Source organism: Ammospiza nelsoni, chromosome 5, assembly GCF_027579445.1.
Source record: "Ammospiza nelsoni isolate bAmmNel1 chromosome 5, bAmmNel1.pri, whole genome shotgun sequence".
NCBI lineage: Eukaryota > Metazoa > Chordata > Aves > Passeriformes > Passerellidae > Ammospiza > Ammospiza nelsoni.
In genome coordinates, this window is record NC_080637.1 from 48,610,220 (window position 1) to 48,635,417 (window position 25,198).

Consider the following 25,198-nt stretch of genomic DNA (forward strand, 5'->3'; position numbering starts at 1 on the left):
CAGAGAGGCTGTTTTTCATTACTTCACGCTTTTTTTGTGGGGCTCACTGAAGTTTGCTTGTGCCTTTTTTTTTTTTTTTATCCTGGAATAGCATGCTTTTGAGTAGCTCTTGGTAACTCAATCACTTTCTTCCAGAGTCTTGTAGAGCTTCCATGTTTCTCCAGATTCATGTTATTTCGATACAAACTTAAAAATTGTTCTTGAATTCATAGTGAGTTTCCAAAATCTCACTTTAAAACATTGCTTTTAATCTACATTATCCTTAATCCATTGTCTGTAATTTTATTCTGATTTTCATGTCACTCAGATTCACAATCTCATTTGATTTTAAAACTATTTCTTCCTAATCCTTCCTATTTAAGGCTGAAAGAAATACTGCTTACTTTTGGTATATGATAAATAATATGTAGTCTTTCAGTGCTCTCCACTGTTCTGTCTAGATCCATTTTTTACCTGTTCATAAGACTGAACTTTCAGAGTCAGGGACAATTGTCTGGTGTGTACATTTTGTTTTACTATAGAATCATAGAATGATTTGAATTAGAAGCAGCCTTAAAGATCAAACCCCCTGCTGTGGGTAGGGATACCTTCTACTAGAGCAGGCTGCCCAGGGCCCCATCCAATCTGGCCTTGAACACTTCAAGGAATGGGCTGTCCACAACTGCTCTGGATAGCTTGTTCCAATGCCTCACCACCCTCACAGTAAAGAATTTCTTCCTAATACCTAAGTTAAATCTACTCTCAGTTTGAAACCATTCACCCTTGTCCTGTCACTACATGTTCTTGTGAATAGCCTCTCTCTTGTCTGTTCCCTTCAGCTAGTGGAAGGCCACAATTAAGTCACCCCAAAGCCTTCTCTTTTCCAGACTGAACAATCCCAGTTCTTTCAGCCTTTCCTTGTAAGGAGAGATGCTCTGCCCCTTAAATCATTTTGGTGGCCTCCTCTGGACTTGCAAAGACTGTCTTGGTCTTTTTGCATAGACCAAAAAGGTCCATGTCCTTTTTTGTGCAGAAGACCCCAGAGCTGGATGCAGCACTGCAGGTGGGGTCTCACCAGTGCAGAGCAAAGGGGCAGAATCCCCTCCTTCATCCTGCTGCCCACACTCCTTTGGATGCAGCCCAGGATACAACTGGCTTTCTGTGCTGTGAGTGCCATTGCTGGGTTGTGTCCAGCCTCTTGTCCACCTGCACTCCCAAATCCTTCTTGGCAAGGCTGCCCTTGATCCCTTCATGCCCTAGCTTGTGTTGATACCCGCGGTTGCCCCAACCCAGGTACAGCACCTTGTTCTGGGTCTTGTTAAACTTCATGAGATTCCCATGTGCTCACTTTTGAGTCTGTTCTGATCCCTATGGCTGGTATTCCATCCTTCAGGTGAGTGAAGAGTACCACTCAGCTTGGTCCCTTCATCTGTGTCATTAATGAAGACATTAAATAACTCTGGTGCCAACGCAGACCCCTGAGGGACACCACTGGTCACTGATGCCCACTGGGACTCTGAGCCGTTCATCTCTACCCTCTGGATCTGACTGTCTGACCAATTCCTAATCCATCTAATGCGTCAAATCTGTCACTCTTCAGTTTGGAGAGAAGGAGAAGGGTGTTGTGTGGGACTGTCAAAAGCCTTACATTTCAAAAGCATTACATATGAATTACATCCTCACCCTTTCCCAGGGAGGAAGGAGTCACTCTGTCATAGAAAGCCACTAGGTTGGTCATGCAGGACTTGTCCTTTGGTGAAGCTGTGCTGGCTGTCCTGAATCACCTCCCTGTCCCCTGTGTGCCTTAGCACAGCTTCTAGGAGGATCTGTTCCATGATCTTCCCAGGCACAGAGGTGAGGCTGACAGGTTGGTAGTTCCCAGGGTCCTCCTTTCTGCCCTTTTTACAGATGTGTACAATGTTTCCCTTTTTCCACTCACCTGGGGTTTCACCTGACTACCAACTTTTCAAATACCATGGAGCGTGGTTTAGGAATTACATCAGCAGACTCTCTCAGCAATCTCAAATCCATCTTTTCAGATCCCATGGACTTGTGTACATTCATGTTCCTTAGGTGTTCATTAACCTGATCTTTGCATACAGTGGGAGGAACACTTGCCTGCCTCAGTCCCCATCCTGTCATCCATCCACTTGAGAGGTGTGGGAAGAGAGGTTGCCATTGAAGACTGAGGCAAAAAATTTGTTGAGTACCTCAGCCTTCTCCTCGTCCATTGTTAGCTGTTTGCCAGCATTGTTTATGGTAGGGAGTACACCTTCTTTGTCCTTCCTTTTCTGGTTAACCTACCTGTAGAAGACCTTCCTGTTATTCCTTGCATTCCTTTTCAGGTTCAGTTCCAGCTTTGCCTTGGCCTTCTCCGGACTATCCCTGCACAACTGAACTTCATCCCTATACTCTTCCCATGTTACCTGTCCTTGTTTCCACTGCCTGTGTCTTTGTTTCTTTCCCTTTGGTTTGATCAAGAGTTCCCTACTCAGCCATCCAGTCTCTTGCCTTACTTGCTCAGTTTCTTGCTTCTGAGAATTGCTAGCTCTTGAACTCTATAGAAGACTTCCATAAAAATCTGCCAGCTCAGTTCTGCACCTGTGTTCCTGAGGGCAGTCTCCCAGGGTACCCTATTGACTATCTCCTTGAGAAGCTGGAAGTTTGCTTTCCTGAAGTTCAGGGGCTTAACTTTACTCCTTACCTGACCCATATCACTCAGGACTGCAAAATCCACCAATGCATGATTGCTCCAACCCAGACTGCCTCCCATCTTGACATTCCAGTTAGTTCATTTACACTGGTGATCATCAAATCCAGTATCAAGTTCCCTGTGGTAGGGCTGGCACCTGGCTCAAGGAGCTATCTTCCATGCATTGCAGGAGTCTCCTGGATTGCCTGCAGTTACCTTGGTGCTTCCCCAGTAGCTGTCAGGGTGGCTGAAGTCCCCCAGCAGGATTGGAGTGTGTGAGCACCACACCTCCTGTGACTGGGGCAGGAAGGCTTTGTCAGTGGGCTCCCCTTGGTCAGGCAGCTGTGGCAGACCCCGGCCTCAGGGCTCCTTTGTTACCTCAGTGTCTGATTTTTACCCACAGTATTTCAGCCTGCTCATGGCTGTTCTTCAGAGACAGCTCTTCACACTCAGCGCACCTCTTGACATGGAGGGCAACCCCTCCACCTCTCCCTCCTTTCTGTCTCCTGAACAGCTCATAGCCACTGATAGTCACACTTCAGTCACGCAGTTTGTCCCACCAAGTTTCAGTAATGGCAACAAGGCCATGACTTTCCAGCAGCATGGTAGCACCCAGCCCCTTTGGTTTGTTGCCCAATTCTGTGTGCTTTGGTGTAAAGGCACCTTGGCCAGGCTGTTGGCTGCATCACCTTCCCAGAGGAACACCCCTTAATTCCTTTGAGATATTTCCCTGCTGGTATCCCTGTTGGCTTCTGTTACCTCAGGAGTCCCTGGCTCACCTCTCTAAGACTCCAAGTGTGCTCCAGTGTGGCCAGCACATTTCAGAGTCAAGGGCAGAGTGCCCTCACTAGTGCCCTGTTTCTCTAAGCTTTGCATCTCATCCCACAGCTTGCCAAGGACAAGCCTAATACTGTCCCCCTCCCGAATCAGAGTTGAAAGCTCTGTATTTTGTCTCATACAAATACAGTATCCTGAGATGACGCGCGGCTCCTCTGTATAACATTCGTAAGAGAATCCATTTATCGCCCCTGTGACAAATAATGGAAAAGGTTTTCTTCTAGCATTTTTCTCTTCCTGTTGTAGCAGGCTGTTGTGCTGGCTTCTCCTCTGGAAGCAGTGTAACCTCACCCCTTCAGCTCACAGAGGGTTATGTGCAGCACTAAGATGGCCATGGGGTATTCAGAGGTGTGCCTGCCAGAAGCCATCCCCAGGCAGTGGGAAGGCTCTGTTGAACTCAACTCTCCTGCCCTGCTGCCTGAGGAAAGCCTTCTGGCTCACACAGCTGATTTCCTATGCTTGTTGCATATGCTTTTGCTTTACCTCCTCTGTGCTTTGCGAGTGCATTTTCTCTTTTTTCCTCTGACATGCAGTTCATTAGTGTTGCTGTCATGGAAAAGCAGATGTGCAAATCAAGTAGCTGCTTCCTACCAGGAACAAGTAGAGAGATGTGTGCTCAGGCACACAGGAATGTAGCTCTTGGATTTTGTCTATGGGTAAGGAAGGACATTAGCATGTGGTATATGAAGAGTCATGATCCTGGAAGTGAATAATGCATGTATGTAACTCATTCTGTGCAAATTAAATATTCCCATAACTAAAAATTACCTAAACTGTCTGTGGTACCAACAGGGTAAATATGCACCAATTTAAACTGAATCCATACCATTAAGTGAGTTGAAATATTTTCTTTAGACACCTGGCTCAGTTGCTGTTGTTTATGCAGCACTCTAGTATAGAAATAGGAAACTTAAACCTTTAGTCAAAGTCCATTGATGTAGGTAGTGATACAAGTAACCTGTCCTGTGTTTCTTCTTCTCACACAAGCTTACCTATCTTTTTATCACATGGAAGCTCGTTATAGATTTTTTTTTCCCCTGGACACCTATTCCTCACATGCTTTCCAAGATCAGAAAATAATTTTTCTTGCTAAATTGTTTCTTATATGAATAAGTGTCTGTCTTACTGCAGTTTTTTTGACAACTGGCCCATAGTCAATCTCAAGAAAGAATTTTTATTTATGTGAAGGTGCTCAAAGATCAAATTGTACCAGATGCTCAAGAAGAATTCCTGAGAAGGCATTATCTTAAAAAGGTTTATCAAACTGTGAAGTGACTCTCCAGAGCTTTGAGCTTTCCTTAAAGTCTGTTTTCACTCTGGACTGAAAATGGTGTGTGTTATCTGCTAAGCAGCAATCCAGGTGGTTTCCAAAGTGCTAGCATCTGCCTTTCTTGAAGGCAAAAAGGTGTTCCTTTCACTCTGGTCACTCTGCTGTGCTTTTTGGTTCTGAGAATGTGATCTAATTAAATGGGCTGCTTCAGATGCAGAATGACTTAATCCTTCTCCTTATTTTGAGGCTTAAATAAGATACCCCAGCAGATGAGCTAAGGAGTCTGTCTCCCTCATAAACTGTTAATGCATAGTCATGGTGCTAAGTGGCCTTCTTGCAGTTAGATTTTTTTTTTGTTCCAATGCTGATGAAATCTTGAACTGAAAAAAATGCCATCTCCTTAGTGCTAGGTGATCCTGTCGCTTATAAAGTTTTTTCTTTCAAATACTGTAGGTGGCCAGAAAGTTCCCTGTCTTGTCTATTTTTTCACCATTTTTCTATTAATGAGCAGTTCATTTCCATGTAAGATGAAGTGTTGGTTACCTTTGAAACTGGAAGAATTATGGAGTCACTTTGGTAGTTGTCGGCAGTTTTAATGTTCAGAAGAATTGATGGTCTTTATTCTCAGTATTAAATATATGAAGCTGTAAATGAAGAGAACAATGCAGATAACATTCTTTGTGTTAAGTTGAATCCAAGATAGTTCAGCTATTGTTTTCTAAAAAGCTGTTCACTAGGAAGGTGGTATGCTGTTTTTTACAGGGCTTCTTTGTAAGACATGTTTTTACCTAAGGCAGAGGCTCTGACCTGGCACATGTATTACTTCTGGTTAGGATGGGTTTGTTTGTTTGTTTGTTTTTCTTCTATCTCTGCTCTTTTTCGAATTGACCTTGCTGAAGATAAATGTAGCTTGTGTTCCTGCTGAGAGTGTTCTGTGAAAGGAAAGTTTGTTTATCCCCCTTTTAAAGATCTCTTTAAAAGGTCTAAAAAATGTAATGCTTTTCTCATCAATCTCTGCATCTCTCCCAGCTTTAGAAATGTTTTAATCCTTATACATGGAAAGGAGTCCTTGGAACCTGTTTCCTTTGTTGCTCTTTGTTGAAAAGATCATCTTGGATTTCAGTCAGGTGAACTTTAGAGTAACAAATGGTGAAGGGTGAAACCTGCCCATGATCTACAGTGGAGCGGAAAATTCTATGTTTTCTCTCGCCAGTCTGTAATTTTGTCTGTCCAGCTCTCCGTGGATTCTCTTTCAAAGCCTGCTTTTTATACAAAGTGGTAAAATCTACCTGCTTCAAGACTCCTAACAGGCCTGTTTTGAAGGTCTGATAAACTTTAGTGATGAGAAGTTTAGTACCTAAATGCCTGAAGTCTCTTTCTCTTCAGCTTGATACTAGATATTTGTATGTTTCATGCCTATTGGGCAGTGGTAGCCTTGTGCCTCATGTTGTGAGTGTGTCTTTGTTAGTTTTAGAGTTAGAAGTAGGTTTGCATGTTACCCATCTTTCACAGGGAGCAGCTCCTGGTTTTGCACAGGTAAGTTGTTCTTAAGACTCCTGATAATTGATCTTCCACCATATCTTATTTGGAGGAGATTACCTTTCTATGATACTTTGTTTACTCTGATGCTTTCATAGAACCATTTTCTTTTGTTTACCTCTACCATTCTGGACTCTAGCTGTAACTTGGGTAAAGAAGGGTGCCTGGAGGGATCACTAGGATTTAAGCTATTTATATTCTCAAATTTGGGAAATCACAGCCTAACAGAAAAGCTCCCACACTCTGTAAGTAATTGCTTATAAAAGGTTCCTGGCTGCATAGCTAATCAAGTGGCTGAGCCAGGGAATTGGTATGAACTGGGAAAATTGCGGCAGGTTAGCTGCCTTCGGCAAAACAAAGCAAAACAGTTTCTAGGCCCAGAAACCTGACTACTGTACCATACAAGTATAAAGGTATCAGTTCATTCTGTCTCATTTGGCACAGGTGGGCTCTCTTATCCCTGAGCCAGAGCAGGAGGGAGTTGCTGTCATGAGGAGGGATCCTGCTTTATCCTCTCTGTGAGCTGCTTGCTTCCACTACTTCACTTGCACTAGATCTCCCACCTGTGCATTTACACAGTGGGCTGATTTGTAGCCAGCTAATCCATCAGAAGACTAGCTTGGGCTGGGAGATCTTTGTGCAGATCAGCCATCTGACTCTGCTTACACTCTGAACCATGTTTGTTGCATCTGAGAGGGAGTGTCCTTTCCACTGGTAATGATAACCATTAGATCAATTTAGCTGTAACATAAAATTGTGCCCAGGTGCCACCAGCACTTGAAAGGGTTTCAGGTCTATGGTACTACTATTTAATAGTGTTTGGAGAAGAATGTTAACCTTTTATTCATCATCTGTCTTTGTAGAGAAGAAAAACATGCAGAACCTAGTAATTTTTTTTCTCCCAAACCCACTCTCACCCCTCCCCCCCCCCAAAACCAAAGCATGAAACCAAAAAAACTCCTTAAGTGCAAGAGTTCTGTGTTAGGTCAGGGTTCAACTGAAATAATAATCTGGTGCTTCAAAAATAACATGCCTGACAACACACAGGAAGGAACAGTTGTGTTTCGACACCTAGAGCTGTGTTAGTAGGGACACATTTCAAGAGTAGGAAGAAGTGACACTGGAGCTTTTTAATTTTTCACTGTGAGGAAAGGGAAGCAGATTTAAAATCACTGCTAGCAGTGGTTGGAAAAGGGATGTACTGAGAACATTGCTTGCTTGTTTTTATCTCTGGAAACAGCTTTTAGTATGCTTTAGCCCTTCAATGAGGATTGCCACAGAAGCTTGAGGCACTTTCTACAGTTACCCTTAAAGTGGCTGAATTCCTGGTTTTCATTGACAGACTGTGCCCAAATACCTAGTTATCTGAGCTGGAAATGTGCACTCTAGCATAATACTCATTTTCATTCCTCAGGAAATGGCAGCATCTTTAATATTCTTCTGCAGTGTTACAAAAATAAGAAAGCATGAAATTTTGGGTGGAGGAGAAATTCTGAAAGACAGCTGAATGATGAACTTCAGATTTGGTTTTCTCAGAAAGGCATTGCCATCTGCTGTGCCACTGAAAGTCTGTGCTGTCATGACTCCTGCTCTGTGAGAGTAATCCTCCCCAGGGAGGAGAACCTGGGAGGAGCCCCTGGTGTATCTCAGTTCGCTGCCTTCCTCTCTTGGGGACCTGAAGTGTGAATCACTACTGCTGCAGCACTTGGGAGCTTACAGCAACTCTGTGCATTGGTACCACAAGCCTTAAATGCTAAAGAGCTGAGCAGACAGAATCCACATGTACATGTCTGATGCAAATGTTTCAGTATCTTAAATTATCAGAAGCCAGTAATTACATTTGTGAAATGAAGTTGGTTTTCTTTAGCTTTACTGTGAGTAGGAGTGAGGTGGATGTGGTGCAGCCTATGTTGATTATGGACTGAAGGTGATAGGAATCACATTTTAGTTGTGATCTCAAGCATAGAGTTGATGCTGGTAAGAGGAAAGACTCCAGTCCTGACCCCTTTGTAATGGGGAAGAGAGAAGATGCAGGGAAGTACTTTCTGTGCATCTTTATTAGCAGACTCCTTTGTCATTAGTTTATCCCAAAATACAGGCATTATGTCTGTGCTTGCATGTGGTTTTATATTTTACTGTTTGTCTTGCATGTGGAGTGAGGAAAGTGGAAAATAGATTTACTGACAATGGAGTGTTGGGAAAGAATAGGATGTTTACCCACTTACATGAGTTGTAGCCAAGAGCACTGGAAACTTGTATGCAAAAAGCAGCTTGCTCATTCCACAGTTGCCTTTCTGTAAAACTTCAGGGATTCTCATCATTTCTGTACAGTTTTAATTTAAAAATACATTTATGTAACTTAATTTTGAGAAAGCTCTTCCAAATGTGAATGGGGCCTTCTCTGTGCAGGAGATTTCTAGACAAAGCTTTAGAGCTTTTTGTCTGGCTTATCCACAAGCTCACACAGTCTTTTTCTTTGGTAAGATTTCAATTGCCTGTTACCTTAGGGGTGCCAAGCTCTTACTAAATTTTCAATAGTGAGTGAATGCAATCCATTTATGTGTCATTTTAGCTTGAATCTTTTTAAGCTGTGCTGGTAAAAAGCTTGTTAAGATTCCCCAAAATTTTGGAGGAGAGTTGTTGCGTTGTTGGTGTTTTGTTTTGTTAACTTAAAATGAACCAATTTTTTAAACTTAGACTAATTCCAGATGGTTGTCACTCCAGCTGTATTCCTTTAGCTTTGTTAGAAGAACACTACTAGCAAATAAGTTTATTCTGCTCCATGCCTCTGTATTTAAAATGGGGTTATATTTGATTACAATGGGCAAAAGTGCAGACTTAAATGTATTTTTCCTGATTTTTGGAAAAAAAAATATTATTTTTTCGTCTTTCATCTGTCTTACTGACTATGAAAAGAGGCTAATTTCTGAAGATAAGAATTCATTACTTTCTTTTAGATAATATTTAGTAGATTATTAGAATTTTGTTCTATCTTTTGTAAGACCTTTTTAAATTTAAAAATCTACAAATTTTAAATTTTATTTTTAAAATAAGCATTGTATTGAATTCTTTGGTCACTGAATAAGCAAGAATAATGCTTCAATTGTACTAGTGTTCTACTATTCATAATAAAGGAAAGCTCTCCAAGCATGGCAATGCAAACCAAGTTCATAAAACGTTATCTACACGTAAGGCTTTATGCCAGATTGGGACAGGAATTCTGCAGGCAAAACTGGGACACTTACTGATGGTGGTATGAAATTACTTTAAAATCATGAATTCACAGGATGGTTTGGGTTGGAAGAGACCTTACAGGAACACCTTCCATGAGACCAGGCTGTTCAAAGCCACATCCAACCTGGCCTTGAAGACTTCTGGGGATGGGGGGCATCCAGAGCATCTCTGTACAGCATTCCAGTGCTTCATCCTCACAGTAAAGAATTTCCTCCTAATACCTAATTTAAACCTCTCCTCTTAGTTTAAAACCATTCCCCATTGTTCTGTCACTATCTGCCCATGTTGAAAGTTGCTCTCTCTCATTTTTATAAGCCCCTTTAGATGCTGGAAGGGTCTGTAAGGTCTCCCTGAAGCCTTCTCTCCAGGCTGAACAACCCCAGCTCTCTCTGTCTTCATAGCAAAGATGCTCCTGCTCTCTCATTATCTTTGTGGCTTTATAGAAAGCAGGTTTTAAACTTTCTTCTTTTCAAAAGTAGATTTCAATCTGTCCATTATAAGCCTAGTTATATAACCTCAATATATTTTTTAATTAGAGAAATATGTTCTGAAAGAGGTTAGATTAATTTCCCTAGATTTAGAAAGATGAGTAAAAATAAAACTGAAGTATGATGAGTATTCATGTAATAATTTTAGAAACTACAGCAAAATTATAACTAGTTTTTTGCCTTAAAGAACGTTACTCTACAGAGACAAGAACTGGAGAAAAGAAGTTCTTTCTGCGCAGCATATTGTGCCTGAGGTTATGGAAGGAGCCAGAAGAGTAGTTTGGGTTCCCCAAATTATCAACTCATCCTTCTTAGCTAATTTATACTGTGCTGCTCTTATCCTGTTGTGCTCTGGCTAGTCTGTTGGCAGAGGAAATATTTTTCCAACAATTTTATACACTTAACTGGACTCTGTGTAGAGGATAGTCTTCATGGATAGAGCACTTTGGCAAAAAGTTATTAATAAGCCTTTATTGTTATGGATTGGATCCCAGCCAGCTGCTTAGTGATTAAAGTTTAATTGCATGATGATTAGTTTTCATTAGTAAGCAATTAGCATTCAACAGCAGTCCTGTGTTGCTAAAGCTATGGGTAAGCATAAGTGGCTAGAGCCATGTTGAGGGAGAAGGTCTCTGGCTGGAGATGTGGGCCAGAGCTGTTTGGAATATGGGAATAAGGATTCTGAGGTTTAGTTGACCTCATCAGCTTGTTCCTACTGCAGAATTGGGAGTGGGGAATGGAGCAAATGTCCAGAAGAGCACAGCCTGCACATTAGCCTGAGTGTAGGGAGCTAACAAAATAATCATCGTCCTGAAAAGGACCTTTGAAGGTCTGACTTGCTCTCACAGTAACACTGGTTTTCATAGACTTGTCCCTCTCCTTGCCACAACTAAAACTCCTTTTTCAGAATTCCCCTCTGAATTGGTGAAATTCCTTTTTTTACTTTGGCAGCAGCCCTTGATTGTCTTGTGCCTCTGTGGGGTAAATTAGGAGAAAGATGAGTGCAGGGCAAGGGCTGAGGGAAGTGAAACAAATGAGGGCAGAGGGAGGTAGGAGTGTAGCAAAAGGTCAAGGCTTCTTTGTGTTAGAGGTACAAATGAGTGAAGAGTGCCCCGTGTAAACCATTTCTGCTTCACTGAGGAATCTGTTGTGAAGATGAAATATGGTGGTAATTTCATCTAGGCTAAATTAGGGTTGTTAGAAGCCATTCTTCTTGTCCACACCTCCCCTTCTGCCAGCAGTAGTGCTCTGTGACTGGAGTGAGTTAGGTGGGTGATCTAGCCAGCAAATCCTTCCCTCACCCCATTCCCATTTTGATCAGGCTGGACTGGCTTTCTTGACTTTCACTGTCAATACTGATACAGAGAAATGCTAGGCATAGGAGGGGGCTGCAGGCTGTGCGAGAACAAACTCAGGTCTTAAAATGATTTGGAAGTGGGGAGCCTGGTCAAGATCATCACTTCATATGGAAAGTTCTTCCAAAATGATATTACTAATTATGCAAAGTAGTAAATTAAAAAAAATAAAAAAAGAGCAGTTTCAGGATTGTCTAAGGTGGTTCTCAAATGTATGTATTTATTACTGATGTCAAGTACATTCATCTCATTGTCTAGACATAGGAAAAGATGGGAGTTTTCTTTATTATGATGATGCCGTGACTCAGAAGCACTAGGGACTGGATGCTCCCTTCCCTCCCCTGGCCTACTTTGCCAGCTGGAGTAACCTAAACCAGACATTTCCTCCCAGTTAAAAGGTCTCCAGTAGCTACAGTTTCCTCTGAGAATTTCTGACAGTGCTTAGTGTATGGTTTTAATGGTGTAGATCTACTTAAGTTGTCTTTGGACTTGCCATAGGAGGAGGCAGAATACCAGTGTAGGACCTGGTCTAAATTTCAGCCCAGGGCACAAGACACTGCTGAGTGGCAAAGCCTTCCCAGGGCTCTGGGTGTTGCAGCTGCACTGTTTGTCACCACCTGAGCTGCTTGTGGTAAAAATAGATTGCTGTCCTGAGGTTGGCTGCACAACTGATTGCATCATAAGTGCAGTCAGGTCTTGTCTCAGCCTGCTGATCGTTGCCTGGGTCACAAGCTTTCCTTCTGTTTGAGAAAATATTAAAAGTCGATGTTAAAAACTGGTTGTGCAGTCTTCATTTACTAGTGATTTTTCCCTCATTTCTATTTTGCATATTTTCTTTTGATTTGTGCTTACAACTAGGAGACTTAATTCAGCTGTATTTCTTTTTCTCATGGCTACTCATTTCACAACATGGTTTTGTTGTTACTTTGCACTAGACTGCTGTTAATTACAGCTTTTCTTGTGCTTCCAAATCCTTTATTCTTACTGAGAACTCACACTTGCTAAATTTCAGAAAGTTACTGATGATTAAAGGCGACTGACCAGCTTCATAAAAGACTTACTGCTAGGGGAGGGGAAGGAGGAGGAGGAGGGCATCCTGGCATGAATCTCTGAAATGGGGATTTTCACTGGAGGATACTGCTGCTCAATGTGAAGCTTAAAAGGAAAATAAAAAAGGTGGGTGGGGATGAGAGGGGAAAAGTAAGTTCATGTGCTTGAGTTCAGGTATGAGAGCTGTGAACTTTTCTGACTTTGTGCCTGTGCTGTCAGAAATTGCCTGCACGGCCTTTGATAAATCATCTCTAATTATTCTGTAAAGTAGGCTTTAAGATCACTTATTTTGTGACCATTAAGTCAAACTGGTAGGGTGCTCTGGAAGTACAGTGTGTGTTTTAGTTGTCAGATGTTCTCAATTAAATTGCAAGATTAGGGAGCTGATCCGAGGCTTCATGGTTAAGTTGCATACATGTAATGGCAGGAAGATAAATTTAAGTGTGTTCATGTATCATTTAGAGTCAGGTCCAAAAAGATAATAAATATGTTTTGTTATGTGTTCATTTGCTGTTAGCTTTCTCTTTTCTTGTACAAGGTTAAAATGCTGAAAATACTAATAGCAATGTACTTGTCCCATGTGTAAATTCATTGTTATATATAATTGTTAAGATTTTTCTTGCAAAATAACTCTCCAAGTTAAATTTAATCACTAAAATTTAAGAGTTGGCATAGTTCATAACTGATGCTTTCCAGAAAACCAACATTATTTTTTTGTTTAATGTTAACTTTAGGAAATTGTTTAGAAAAATTCAATACTCACATTATAGGTACATAAAACTGTTTTACAGTGGTTTTTATGCAGTCTTAAGTCCTGTACTTACATTTAATTCTTCCTTTGAAGTTTTACAGTTTATCCTTGGGAGGTATAAGGGTTCTTCAGTGATGCCACATGGTACCACTTGAAGCAGAAACTTTCAGAGGCGGTTCCTGGGGAACAGGTGTTACAAAGAGCTACCAATAAATTCAGTTTCCTGGCCAAGTGGCTGTAAGGGTAATGCCAAAAGAAGAATTGTCCATTCTGAAGCTGTCTTAACAAAGAAGACATTAATGTTAACTTACTCTTCTGCTTTTGGGCTAGAGCCTTCAGAAGATAAAGGAATAAGTTAGAAGAGGATGTGTTTATGTAAAATAAAAGAAAAACAAAACAAAAATGCATGTATCATTTGATTTCTACCTCAGGTGAAAAAAAGATTGAAATTTCTCTTTGATCTTGTCCAGTGATTTATTTCTAATAATCTATGGCTCATCCCAGTCTTTTTTTCCTAGTATAGATTGATCTAGATTTATAAAACTGAAGGTGTGGCTTGCAAATGAATAATATTATTGCCTTTACCATGATTCAGCAGTGTTCTGAGCCCAGAAGATCTTCATTAGTCCTTTCCCTTCAGATCTCAGGAGAACCCCATCTAATCCTTAGATGGAGGAAGTTTTTCTTTCAGGAGAACCACATTATGTCTGTCCTTTAAAGAAACTACTGACACTACCTCAGCTGCTGTGTAATATCCAGCTGGAATGCCATCCAGACTTGGACTGCTGCTATTTATATTTTCTGCCTCTTCTAAACTGCTGCTAGCTCATACCATGTTTTCCTGTGTCGTGCCTGTGACAAGCCTACAGACACTCCATATCCTTTTATAAATTCAGTTTAGAATTCATAAACAGTACCTATTATTGCAATGGGCAGTTTAAGCACCACATATATTATTATGATTTGTAGGGGTTTTTTTCCTGATGATTATTGAATAATGAATTAAACCCATTCTCTCTAAACCCATTCAAATTTTTGGCCAGCGAATATTACTTTGCATAGAGCACCTTCTGTCTATGTGGGGATGTTTCATCAGTATGTGCTAATTGCTTGCCCTCAGCTGTGATGGATGATTTATTGCTGTGGTTTGAAAGATTGTAATTTTTTTTTTGTTTTTTTAATACTCTTACATTACTTGAGAGCTTATCATTAAAGAGAGATCTACTGACCTGCAGGCATTTCTTTCTGCAAAGCGTTGCACCTTTACCTCTTCTCTTGGATTTACCCTCTGCTTTTCCTCAGTGGTAGCAACAGCCACCAGTGACCTCAGGAATACTGGTGTGCCCTTCATTACTCCTTTTTGCAGCCCTGCTGCCAACCACTGCTTCTGTGGCTTTCCGGGGAAGCTGTCTTCTTCTTTCTTTAATGGTATTGACTAGTAGTTTTCTTTGCTACCTTTTTCTAGAGACAAGTTATTTATTTTCCAGTAAGATAAGCATTGTACTTTTTTCACCTCTCTTTGCAGTGGAATATATTTTGACTGTGCAGCAGTCATTCTTCAGACCTCAATTTAAGAATTGGTATTCTTAGTACTAAGTGCAATTTCGATGGAATGCTGTCACAAACATTTGTTGTTCTAAACGGTCATTTTCACATTCCTACTTCTGTCACATTCATCTGCCCACCTCCTATTTTCTTACACCTCAAGCATAAGGCACTCATCATTATTTTATCTGCCTTTATCCTGCTGCTTTTTCTTCTTTCAGTTTCAAGAACTTAAGATTTACTTCCAATCGGTACACCCTGGCTAATTTTATAATTTCCCAAATTAAGTGCTTCGCTTTCAAACCCCTGCACGTTTACCTTTGTTTTTTTTTGTGCATTACTTCAAAGCCCTTCTTGTCTGGGATTTGTGCTGAATAATTGGATATGCTTAGCCTGCTGCTGAGATGGACTCTGCCCAACGCTGCTGGCTCAGTCTCACCGTTCCTGTTTCATCCCTTTGCATCCACCAACGCTTTGTTCTCTGTTAGCGAAGTGTCTTGCACAGTGGGGCTCTGTTTATGATGAAGGCTTGCACAGATTATTACAAGTAATGACAAATGGTGTATTTCTGTCCAGCGTTACAAGTCTTTGAGTCATTGACAGGATGGGTTTGTGCTGCACCCTTTTTCCTGTCAGGTTGCACAGATACGTAATATCTTGTCAAAATATTTTGCATTTACAGTTTCTTTTATCAAAAGTATTTCTTTAATTTTAAGCCTTTATAGAGATTTTGTTTCTGTTGTATCCACTGCTCCTAATAACATAGTGATTGTGTCTTTAATGAACCAATATTTTTTTGTTTTGTTTTGAGCCTTTTAGTAAATATTCAGAATCATCTCTTTTTTCTTTCATTAGAAAAAAGCTGGCTCTGTTAAGCAGTTTGCCTCTTGAAAACCTTGAGTTTATTGCATTTTCTTGTTTATGTCACGTTTTTTCCTTTTTTATATCACTCCAGACAATGATACTCAAACCTACTGCTTTTCTGGATAATTTTGGATAATTAATTTATCCAAAACCTCTTTGATTATGATGGAGATCTTGCTTTCTTTTAAGGTAACTGCATGCTGTTGTTTCATGCTCTACATGGTAGATCTTGCATTAAATAGAAATTCACAATATATGTGGGTATTTCCTTTAATCAGTATCCAAGATGGCTGGGAAATAAATCTAGTACTGGTAGAAAATTCAACTGGAGCAAATGCTCTCTTGCTGACTGTGCTGTTCCCACTACTCTGTGGGTCCTTATCACATAATCACTGCTTTAAAATTTGAATTTCTTCTTCCTCTTTTAAGTCTGCTTTTCTATCTTTCAAACCTTTTTGTAACTAAATTGCACTATTGTTGCATGTTTAATTCCCCAAATGAAAAGTCAAGATAACATAAACTGTATTATTTTTTCTGCTAGACTTGCATACTTTGGCAAATTCAAATCCCTATACTTACACATGGTTTTCTGAAATGTTTCATTCAGGGTGGTTCTTTGAATCAAAGGAAAAAAGATTTACAAATTTCTTAGCTTGTTGGACTTGGTGGTCTATATGTTATTTTAATATTCCTTTTAAAATATGAAATGGCTACATAGGTATGTACTTAACCTGTTTAACTGAAATTAAACATTGCTTTTGCAGCACCATTTAAATTACTGGTTTTGTTAATTTTGCTGAATCTGTTTTAGTTAGCCACTGGTTGACTCTTGAAGGACGTAACCTCTATTCTGGTTCAGTTACACTGGGTCTTTTTCATTTGGGTTTTTTCTCCTTCCATTGTGTGGAGGAGGCGGGAAGGGTTCATCCCCCTTCAAGTCTTACTTGGCTCTTCAGCAGTCTCATGTATTCATGCACAGTTAAGCCTTTGATCACTCCACCAAGTGAATGAAACAGGCTTGTAAGGAGTAGTGAACATGAATTTATCACTTAGGTTTGAATTTCAGTCTTTTATGTAGTGTACAGTTTAGCTCAACTTTCCTGTTAGGGAGGTAAAACTAAAGAGTCTTAAAAAGTTGTAACCAAACAGTATTTATTTGGTGCCTGCATTCTTTTTGATAATCATGGCAAGGGGGGGAGTTTGTTGTTCGTTGTGGAATTTCACAGTCACATCTATTGCTCTTCACAAGAGCTGCCTTTCCAGCCTTTCCAGACAGGTGCAAAAGTACCTTTTGTTGTGGTGTCCTGTCTCCAGCAATGGCCATGTATTTACCACTTCACTGCACGTATTCAGAGATTTGTAGTAAACTTGGCATGTGCACAATGATAGTTGCATATTTTTTCCCTCCTTTCAGCAACCACAGCTTTAGAGTTGTAGCTTTGGTATCTCTGTGTGTACCAGGCAGAAGCGTACCTATCCTTGATGAACTGGTCTCATCTGATTTTGAACTTGCTTATCTTTTTGCTAGTGCACCATTCTTTAGCAATGACTTTTAGTTACTTGAGTGGAAAAAAAACAGGTTTATGTTACATTTGAACCTGCTCTTCCTTCTTGGAAATGGCTAAGAGTCATTCCCTTCTGTGCATCATATTGGATTTTGTAGGTTTCAATCCCCCTTCAGTTTTCAGGTTTCAATCCCCCTGTAAGTATTTTCCAAAACACTTAAGCTTCTCTTATATACCAGTTCTTTACATTCCTGGTTATCTCTGTGGTCTGTCCATTTTTGTTACTGATCAGTTGTACTCCTTTCTTAAGAGGGTCATCAGACAATATTACCACACACAATATTACAATGTCAGGCTACTACTAGAGTAACAGACAGACATCATGAACATTTGAGTTTCATTATGGATTTCTTTCCTAAATAACTGCTTACATTTTGGCTGTCCTTTTTTGTGCTTGTGGGGACTGCATGATGTTTCTGTCTAGGATGACTACTTATACCTTCCTATGAGTAGTAAAAGTTAATTTAGAATCTGTCATCATGTATATGCATAGGTGAAAATATTTTTACCACATACATCACTTTGCACTTAACAGTAGTAATTTTCATCTCCATTTTATCATAGAGTTATCCATGGCTGTGAGATGGTTTTGCAGCTTTTTACTATCAGTTTGAGGTCTGGCTACCCTGGATAATTTTACAAACTTCACAATTTTTCACATCTTATTGTTCACCCCCCTTCTTGGGAGTCTCTATAAGGGCAGTTGAATAGCTTAAGTGTCTGCATAGGACCTTAAAATTATTGCTGGCGAGTCATTCTTTGTTAAAACTAAATGTTTATTTCTGTTCTTGTTGCATTCTATTTTTCCTTCTAGTTGAGGGTAATGAAATGCTCTGCTCTTACTTTCAAGTGCTTCTGTTCTAGCATAATCAGTTTCACATGTATTGAATAGGATTTTCCATGTTTAAGACATTTTCCAGCTCTTGGATTTCTTGTGGGTTTTTTTCTATGCCTTCCATTTTGAGCTGCAGTTTCCCTTTGTGCTTCAGCAGCCTGTACAGCACTGCAGTTCTAACTTTGTATTGTTTCCTAATGCAGCTTTATTAGTATAGCATCTTCCAGATCATTGATTTGTCTGTTTGCTGAAATCTTGGAATCTAAATTTGTCCTTAGTTTCTTGACTTGAAGACAACTGTCCAGTTTTACTTCTGAAATATTATCCTTTATTATTTGGTTTGCTTTATACAAGAAGATATCATCATTGGCAAGAGATGCCTTTTTATGATGCAGGTTTAAAGATTTTTATCTTTTTAATTGTGGAGTTCATTTTACTGATATTCTGTGTCTGGTTTTTTTTGATAAGTTAAAATTCTTTGTCAGGAAATGTAAACTAATAGTTCTGTGTCCTTTAGTACTGGTTGTTATCTCTAGCCACAGTCAGATAAACAATTTTTTTCATTAACCAGTATCTGCACATCAGAGTGGAAGTCTTTTCCTTTCCTGTCTCCTAAAGATGTCTTCCCACCTCGCTTTTTTAATCTTGGTCCCTTTTTGCAGAAGTCTTCCAAAATCACATATTTCTTTCTTCTGTAGTAAGCAGTATATATATATATGTATACACGCACACACAGACACACACTTATTTACTTTTATTTTTTCTTGTAGCTTTCTGGAGTAAGTTGTTTCTTTGCATCCCACTTTCCAGGAAGGAGAATGCGGCTGCCTGCTGTTTCTGTTGCCCTTTTGCCTGGATGTTAAATCCAAGCCTCTGCCGAGCCTGCCAACTGTTTAATCAGAAATAGTCAGAAGGCCCTCCTTCCTAATATTGCAGCTGACTCTGAAGTCCTCATTATCTTACATCTGCATTTGTGCAGTGCAATTATACAGAAGCAATTATTTTCCTAAAAGCTTATAATTTAAACAGGAGAAGGAGAGAGTGTGAAAAATGCATAAAAATGTAAAGCAAAGACTTGTACCTGTATAATTAATGCCATGTATATTTCACTTTTTGCTTTCTTTGCTTTGTTAGTAACCTTCAGTTGTTGCTTTCCATTTTACTCCTTTTATGCATTCTTGACACTGGTATGGGAGAAGCGGCAAAACAAGGAGATGCCTAGAAAGCAAAGCAAAGGAAAAAGAGAGAAAACAAATCAAAGGAAAAACTGATCTTTGGAAGAGGGGAAGCCAAGAGGTCTGAGTATAGGATATATAACCACTCATCAAGAAAAGATGGTTTGTATTATAGACAGTAGAAAATATGATCCTGCTGTGAATGTCCTGGTGTAAACTGGTTTGGTAATTGTTCAGCAAGGAAGATTGCTGAGGAGTGTCTGAAAACACCTTACATTAGTGTTACAAGCAATTAATTTCTGCTTCTAAGCAACTGTTCCTGCTCCTGCCCAGAATATTTTGGAAGGGCTAGTCAGCAGCTTCCATCCTCCCACCAGCAAAGCCATGTAGGATTCCAGTACTAAGAAGTGCTTTGTCTAGGGACAAAGATACTATCTCTGTCAGTGCAGAGCCAAAGTGAGCAGCTTGGGGCACTGGTTTTCACATGGCTTTCACAAGTGCTTGTTCAGGAGGAGGAAGGTAGGTAGCTCAGGACATGTTTATGTTACAGCACTTACATGGAGTTGAATACAAATCTGAAGGAAGCAAAAGAAGGTACTCAAAAGCATACTCTTATTATATATAGTAGTGTGGTCTCAAAAGAGTGGAAGAATACAGATTGCAAGGGGGGAAAAAGCCAAGCATAAAGCAAGAGAAATATTGTTGGTAGGTACTGTAGCATTTTAAATGAATCAGAGCCGTTCTGCTGCCGCTGGTAGCTGTCCCCCAGCTGTTCACACTTCCAGGTTTCCAGGTTGGCTGTTACTTCATTTTGGTAGACACAGAATGATGAGCCATAGGGAAGAAGAAATGGGCTGCTAATAGCAGGGACAGGTAGAGACAATGTGTCTGGCTTTAATACTATTGATAATTTAGTTCATAGGATGGAGTGTCTCCTCTAAATGGCACTTTTCAGTCTCTCCAGCCTATGCTAAGTGAGATATATGTGCCTTGTGGTCAGAGATGAATTGTGGAGATAGGACCTATGAATCAGTCTTTGCTGTGTGGTCTCTTTTTTCCCTCTTTTTTTTTTTCTTTTTTTTTCTAACATTTAAGCCAAGAGTTGATTAGATGCCTGGCAATGATTACTATCCATTGGCACCTCCCACTGGGAGCACACTCCAAGTACCAGCCTTGAGCTCTTTCAAGCAGGGGAGGTTAAGCGGGCTGCTTACTGAGCAAAAGGAATTTCTCTTCCCAGGAGAGCTGGAGTGCTGTTTCCCTGGCTAAGAATGCTGTAATTCCTTTACAAGTGACAAGCAGGCTGCTACCATCTGCTGGCGAATGGCTGCAGGATGGTGGAGTTTGGGGGAAAATTTGCTGGTGGACCAAGAGAACAGTTAGTCGTCATTATGCTGAATTTACACGTTTCTTTGTAAGAACTTCTGTGATTTTATTTTGGTGTTAGAATATTTCCTAGTTGTGTTTTATACAATATTCCTTGTATTTTCAAGCATAAATACACGAGACATGTAGCTAACCAAAACTACAGAAAGTACCAGCAGGAGCGAGGCATCTTTTTACCTTTTAAGGCACAGCAGCAATGTCTTGAAAAAGAAGACTGAGACCATCCAGAAATTTTTAAGCACTTTTTTTTTGTCTTCATGGGAACACCTGGGTGTGTTTGGAAACCATGTGGCATTACATGATGATAGTCTCTTTCAAAGATAAGGTGATAGACTCTGAAGTTGTTTTAGAACCACACAGCTTTGTAGGGCGTCTGCTTTGTTCACTCACTCAGGTGTGCCAAGAAGGAAGAACTCGAAAAAAAGAGTAGTTATTTTGTATGTGGTTCGCTCAGCTTCCCCGGAAAGAAGCAGATGGTTGGGGGTCCCTGGAGGTAGAAGAAATGGGGCCATTAGACTATCAGTGGCTTGTGAAAAGCAGAAGCATCTGCCAGAATGGAGACTTGTTCAGCAGCAGGGGAGCCAGCAGCAGCCGATGATCTCTGCCTTGAGCCGTCAGTGGCATAGTCATCCACCGGGGCATTGCTGTTGTGGGCGTAGCACAGGTAACCTTGGTAAAATCTCTGTCTGCCTGACTTCAAAAAGGGGCAGTGAAGGCTCAATGCACATGCACTGGCATCTTAACTACCCACTTTTACTGTCTAATCAGTCCTAAAATCACAAACAGTTTTAAAGCTTTCCTTACCCATTCTCAGCTGAAAATTTGTCAAAATGCCTGTCATGTTCAGAATGTGATTTTCAGAATAGCGACATGAACCATGCTAGGTGCACCAAAGAATAAGTTCAAAAAACAAATAACCTTTTGGAAAAGTATCAAAAATTTTGCTAAGGGTCTTGTTTTCTGTTGTGTCACACACCATACTCTTTTAAGTCATGCCTTTTTAGTGTTAAGAAATATTTTATATAGCTGCAGTTCAATCTCTGCTGCTGTGGTTCTTATGCTCTTATCGACTGCTCTGCACAGAACACAGTGTTCCAGGGGAGAATGACCTTCTGTTGCAACAGTGTGATGGTATGTAAAAGATGAGATGAAGTGGGGAGGGCAGAATGCCTCTGAGGACCAAGACTAGAAATTCATATCTACATTCAAAAAGAATAGTCAATTTGGGTTCTCTCCTGTTAGAATAATTAATCCCAGTCAGCCACATCTAAAAGCGAGAATAAAGCACCCAGGTACAGAGCTCTGTTTCAGGACTCCTCAAGCTGCACTTTGTGAGTACTTGGCATAGGTGAATCTGGGACTGTTGCCAGTACATAATATCTTTCTAGAGTTGACTTCAGAGCCAGGAAAAGACATTTTCTGTGGATGAAGTTTGGTTTTACTCCCGTGGGAGAGTGAATTATGTTGCAGTTTGGCTAGTGGTCCGTATATTTTGGTGTGCATTTCAGTATTGGTTTAGCCTCTTTTTTTAATCTTTGGAAACTTTCATTGATGTTCTGACAGGCAATAATAAGCTGCTTGTGTGTCTCTTTCTAGGTTTCAGGGATACTTCCCTTGCATCATACATACTGCAGTAGTTTGTTGTGCTTAGAATATAGATGTGATTTAGTGAGAAGCACTGAAGATCAGGCTCAGGATGCTTTGGCATACCCATAAAGAAGTGTTACTCAAAACTGCAGTTGTAGATGTCACGAGAACTGACATCTCACAAGCTTTTCTGTTAGTTGCATCTGCTTTGATTTGAAGAGGGCCTCCTGGTTTATGGCTGGAGCTAGTTTTGCTTTCATCCTCATTCAGGCATTTAAATACAAACTATAGTCATCTCTGCAAAGCACAGAATAGTAGGAAGAAAAATAACTGTCAGATATTCTCAGAGGGTTCGGAAATACTGTAATCAAGCCCCTGTTTACCATGCTGAGTGAGGAACTTTGCTGTGGCTGTTAGCTTTGGCCACGTCTGTTCTGCGGATCTCAGTGCAGCGTGTGTGCTGATCAGGGATTGAAGGCATGTGGGCCAGGGGCTGTGGCCGTGGTGGCAGATGAGTGTCCCCGTATGGTGGGAATGCCGTGCTCGTGTCCAGTGCCTGGTGCACTGCTGGCTTGGGCACAGCTGTTTGTGAGTGGTGCAGGTGCAGCTCACTGGTAGTGCCAATAGAGCAGCCTAGTTCAACACCGGCTTTGCCAGCAGCAGCAGTGATTTTAGATCATGTCATCATCCCTGTGTGCAGGCAGGGACCAAGGGCAACTTCTCACAGCGTGAATTCAAGGTGAATTGTACAAATTATACAGGGCCTTATTATGGTGTTCATTGTATTCAGCAGAATAAATAAAATTCCTGTTTTTTTAAAATGTGACTCAAAAATTATGGTAGTTCCTCTCTTTGTTTTCTGCCAGTAGTTAATTCACTTTTTAATTTTTAAGTAGTAGCAGTCTCCTAGCTTTTGGTGAATTCTGCCATGTATGGCTACATCTTTTTTTAAGGGAAAAATATCAACTTGTCAGAAATCAGCTTTCTTCAGAATCAGATTACTTAACAAAAATCACTTTATGTATATGTGCAAGAAATAAAATGGCTGTCTGAATGAGATGTGAATTACTTCCTTAGGTCATTTCTTAAGTCATTCAGGATGACCTAAAGGGGTGAGAGACTTTCTTTCTGCTTTCACAATTGTCTGATATTATGATCGAATACATCATTGACTACTTGAGTTAATAGGATTTAACTATTGAAAATTGAACGTGGTTATCAGATGAGTCTGAGCTACTTTGACAATAATTGTATGAGCGTCCCTGTTGCACTGCAAGTGTGTTTTTTTTTGGCCATGGGCCATTTCTGTGATGATGAGGTATTTTCCCATGATGGCATCTTCTTTTTGATCACCTGTGAAAAAACTTTGAATTTGGCCATGAACACCTTCAACTGCTTGTGATAATAACAATGATGTAACCAAATTACTTTTATGACGGTGTCTTCTAAATCATTATTTGTTATGCCAGTTCTCCTTTTAAAGCTGCTGTAGGTTCAAAACCACTCTTTTTCCTGCTATTTTAATAGTGATGTCATTGCCAGGTACTGAAACACAGACCAGTAAAACAGATTTGAGAACTATTCCGAATTGTTTCTGAATGGCTGAACATTGTATCTCTTGCCTGCTTAGCGCAACTGAAAAGTTCATAGTTTGAAAGAGCTTATGTTGTTACTTGTTTGAAAGGCCTTTATTTGTATGGTGTAGAAAGATAGAGTTTAACATGATTTATGAAAAAAATTGTGCTGGAATGTGGTTGATAAAATTCCCAGAAAAATACAGGTATTCAGAAAAATGGCTGCAACCTTCATTGCTGTTTTTTGGTTTCCCTTTCAGAAATGTTCCCATTGCCAGGAACCAGGAGCCACCTTAGGCTGCTACAACAAAGGCTGCTCCTTCCGATACCATTACCCATGTGCCATCGATGCAGGTAGGAACACATGACAACTGCATTCCATAATTACTCAAATCATACTACACTAAATAATTCTGAGGTGCTTTACAAATTACTCCCTCTCAGTTTTTCTCCTGCTGTGAAGATAAAGTAATAAAAATGGTGAGAAACGGCATGCAATAAACAGCATACAGTAACACGTTGGGACAAGATGGAGCTTATAATGAAAAGGAATCTGCCTGAAAGAGCAGAAGAAGCCTGGCTTGGGGGAGTGCAGCTACAGTGACTGAAATTTGGCTGCAGTGTGAGAACTGATCACTCATTTTTTACCAAAAATAGAAACCCTTTGTTAAAAGGATGTAAGTAAGCAGCAAGGGGGTTTCATCTTTCAGGGTTATACTCCTATCGGTGGTCCTAGTAAAGATTTCAAGTGTTTGTGTTTGTAGAATCATCAGTACCATTTGCAGCACAACCATCCTTCTCCCTCCTAAGAAGCACTTCAGCCAGTCTCCTGAGTAGGTCCAATTTTCATCCTTATACAAGCTAATTGTTTGGATGATACTATTTCCAGCTATGAGCCTGGGCTTATGAGTTTGGTGGGTTTTGTGCAGTAATGACAGTTTTTCATGGAGATAAACCTTGTTCTTGGGTAAAAAAAATTCAGTCTCAGAGTAAATAATACCCCACTTTTCCAGTCCCCCGTAACTCCTGTCATACAAAACTTAGTGTGATAACAAGCAGGAAAGGATTCAAGATTACAACTCTAGACTGGAAGATAATTGCAAACTTCCTGTTTGTTATTCCAATTCCACAGCAACCCACTTGTTCACCACCCATTTTATGCTGTTTTCCAAATGGTAGAGTATTTGAAGTAGGAATGCTCATTTCTGTATGACTGCATTGCACCTCTCACTGTGAAGTCCCACCCTATTGGAGATGTGCATTTCATTCTAATAGGAATGTTTTTTTAAAATCAATATTGCAGTGGAATATTCTAGTACCACAGTACTACTAGCAGAGAGAATTCTTGACTTCACATAAAAGAAAGATTATTCAAGTTGCAAAAATCACATACTAAAAAAAATACCAGAAATAAGGGTCTCCATTTAAGTATACTTTTGGTCTTTTATGAATCTATCTTATCGTAATCACCT

General features: G+C 40.2%; 1 protein-coding gene across 4 annotated transcripts in view; it reads left to right on the top strand.

The window, feature by feature from the left end:
- TCF20 (transcription factor 20) overlaps positions 1-25,198 on the top strand; it is a 129,593-nt gene that overhangs the window by 90,626 nt on the left and 13,769 nt on the right. For all 4 annotated transcript variants that reach the window (XM_059471977.1, XM_059471980.1, XM_059471979.1 and 1 more), the window contains one exon: positions 23,987-24,080. In XM_059471977.1, coding sequence (XP_059327960.1) covers positions 23,987-24,080 — 94 coding nt within the window. The remainder of the gene's footprint in view (positions 1-23,986; positions 24,081-25,198) is intronic.